The sequence below is a fragment of the Otolemur garnettii genome, unplaced genomic scaffold (assembly GCF_000181295.1).
Source record: "Otolemur garnettii isolate 467f Iridium unplaced genomic scaffold, OtoGar3 scaffold00083, whole genome shotgun sequence".
In the NCBI taxonomy this organism is placed as follows: Eukaryota; Metazoa; Chordata; class Mammalia; order Primates; family Galagidae; genus Otolemur; species Otolemur garnettii.
In genome coordinates, this window is record NW_003852478.1 from 4,557,238 (window position 1) to 4,560,599 (window position 3,362).

The window sequence follows — 3,362 nt, forward strand, 5'->3', positions numbered from 1 at the left end:
AAAAGGCCACTGTTCAAAATAACATGGATTCATGACTTTGCAGCCCGAGTTTCAGATAGAAATAGCACTTCTGGGTCTCTGGATTATTTCCGAGAAGCAGACAACTTCTTCTGCCGTGGTGGAGTCCCGGGGTAATGTTTGAGGTCATCAGATCTGCACTCAGAGGCTGGGACCGCCAGCCTCCGCAGGAAAGTCAGGGGCACATACCTCATGCCAGCAGCTGTACATGATTTCATAGATGGACATTGGTGCCAGGTAAGGCCGATACAGCCTGAATCCTTTAGAAATGGTTTCCACCACTTGTAAATTTGACTGATTTTCAAAAGGCATTTTTCCTTCCGTAAAAATTTCCCACATTAAAACTCCTGCAAATAAAGTGCACAGAAACAAGGGATTGGAGAGAAATGGTTACTTGGAATCGCAGAAACAGAATACAAGGTGCTATTTTTCTCCTCCAGCCTTTGAGTGACAGTCCCACAGAAGGAGAGCAGTTCTATCTAGGAAATAGACCGTGTGCACCTTGGTTTCTGAAGACGTCTCTAACCTGAAAATAATCCGAGTGAAAACAAATCCTTTCTTTTTCTATTGCTCTTGATTGCCTCCCTATTAAAAGAAAATGCTGACAGCATTTTCATTTCTAAACACTGGTCATGTCCCCACACCCTGAAATCAATGACTTTTTCTGCCGTTCCATAGAAAATGATAGAATTGTGTGAGTACCTGCTGCCTGCTACAGCTAAGGCCAGTGAATGGCATATGTCCCCTCTGTTCACTAAAAATTAGCCTGCTAGGTAGAGCCCCAGAGTATCTGAATGATTCTGCACATTAAGCAAGTGTTCAATAATCATTGATGGGTTGATTGATTAGGGAAACACCTTCGAGAACTTCTAATTTATATTTAATTATTGACTTATTCTACAAATACTTATTATCATTAATCAGAGGCACCAGGCCTAGGCTAAGGACAGAGAAGTCTATAATAACAAGACCAGTCCACATGTCCAGTAAGCTCACTGCCTAGTGACAAAGAGACACAAGTAATCAGATAACACTCAGAGTTCTGATTGTTCTGCAACCACTGGATGAGACCCTTGTATCAGCATTTCTAGCCAACAGTCTCTAGGAAGTGGTCTTACAACTTAACTGCTCTGCAGTAGAGCTTCAAATGTCACCTGCTGAAATTATCACCTGTCCAAAGAGCATTTATAAGATGAAGACACAAGCTTAGCCTTACTGTAGATTTTAAAAGTTGTGCATTTATTGCCTCGTTTTTGAAAATCAACTCAAGAAACAAACTCTATAGGACATGGATCAACAGTGTCTATTTCTTAATGAAGAACGTAATCTAATATAAATATCAAATGACAGGTCCCAAAGAAGCCTATGTATAAATTCCACAAAATCTGAAGGTAATGACATAAATGAGGTGATGCCATTGTTTAACCCAGGTTTTAAATTCAAGTTATCAATGAAACCATTGGAAAATGGCCAAGCTGCTTAGTAGACAATGAAGTATATTAATTACACTAAATTCAATGACATTGTAAGATCATTTATCCTTCAAGCCTCTATGATGTGGAAAAGTTGGCTAACTTTGTTTTCTCGGTCAGTAGACCCTTTGTTACGGTTGTATAGCAAGTGCTCACTGGGGAAGGAGAAGCTCCAAAAGGCAGATTTATTTAAGATACATGACGCCAGCTGCCAAAGACTGTGTTTAGAATACAGAAGAACAGCACAGTTACAAAAAGACATTTTTAAAAATGCTACATCATCTTAGGAAATCAAAGTTTAATCCCATTTTATGAAATCAAGCTCCAGCAAACACACTCACCAAAAGACCAGACGTCAGATTTACTGCTGTACTTGTTGAAGTGGAAAACTTCAGGAGGAGACCACTTGATTGGGAACTTGGCTCCAGAGGAACTGATATATTCATCATCCAAAACGTACCTAAGGTCATCAGTTTCAAAGTGCATTGTGTTAATTACCCACACTTTCTACTTACTGCTAATCCCTCTAGTTAATTCCGAGTTGCTAAAAGACAAATTATTTTACCCCAGAAAGGTTGTATACCCCATTCCCTTTGTGTTAGCGCCGTGTGAGAGTGTGCTGTAGAGGTTTCCTCCCCAAACCTGGTCTTAGTTACGTTTATTTAATTTGGGTTTCCAAAACTCATAGTAATTCTTTAGTCCAAAACATGGCTCACAGCTCAGTGCCCGTAGCACAGTGGTTACGGTGCCAACCACATATACCGAGGGTGGTGGGTTTGAACCCAGCCCAGGCCAGCTAAACAACTGCAACAACAAAAAAAATAGCCAGGAACTGTGGCAGGTGCCTATAGGTCCCAGCTACTTGGGAGGCTAAGGCAAGAGAATTGCTCCAGGAGTTTGAGGTTGCTGTGGGCTATGACACCATGGCACTCTACCAAGGGCGACAGCTCGAGACTCTGTCTCAAAAACAAAACAAAACATGGCTCACCACTCACTATTGTCAGTTATGATAAACTCTTAACTCTGTATAGAAGCATGCTAAGTACTTTAACAACCAAGGATATAAAAAGGAAATAAAAGATAAAGAAAAGATGACTCTTATAATAGAAAAAAATTAATTCAAAGTCAGATACGATATTTTCTGCCATTTACATATTTTTTAGTGGGGCAAAGAGAAGGGCAGAAGATAACAGTATATAAACATAATGCTTTTTGGTTTTTTCAGAGGTCTGGTCTCTGTTACCCAGGCTGGAAAGCAGTGGCATGATGATAGCTCACAGCAACCTCAAACTCATGGGCTGAAGCGAGCCTCCCATCTCAGCCTCCCAAAGTGCTGGGATTACAAGTATGAGCCACATAAATACTTTCAATGAGAAAAATCTCTACTGCATTAAACTGGTCCTCTATGGAGATACATCAGGAATAACTACCATCTCCTTAAAAAAAAAAATTGAACCCTCTCTATTTTTTTGAGAATTATATGCAAGAATGTCCAAGTTTGGGAATCTGGAAAGAAGAAATAACAACTAATTGTGCTTGTTGCCCCTTGAGTATACAATATAATACTTTTCAATTATGTATTAACACAGCCCCCACACTTTCACTTCTATTTTCATGTATACACCTCACTGCACCTTTAAGCCTTTTATCCAATCAGAAGTCATTCTACACTGGTAAAGAATGAATAATACAAAAAAAAAGGGTGGCAAATGCCATTTGCTATAGATTTTGAGTTTCTAAAGTCGAGGCTTTTCACAAAATATCTGGGAAGATGCACCCTAGCTGAGAGTGCGATCTCAGCACCACACTGTCCATCTATCCATCTAGACAAAGATCCCTTAAGCTGGGTGGAGCAGGAAATAGAAGGGAAGG

The 3,362-nt window shown here is 40.0% G+C and overlaps 1 protein-coding gene across 1 annotated transcript in view; it reads right to left on the reverse strand.

Moving 5' to 3' along the window:
• TEC (tec protein tyrosine kinase) overlaps positions 1 to 3,362 on the reverse strand; it is a 188,035-nt gene that overhangs the window by 2,982 nt on the left and 181,691 nt on the right. The window contains exon 17 of the mRNA XM_023515987.1: positions 208 to 365. Coding sequence (XP_023371755.1) covers positions 208 to 365 — 158 coding nt within the window. The remainder of the gene's footprint in view (positions 1 to 207; positions 366 to 3,362) is intronic.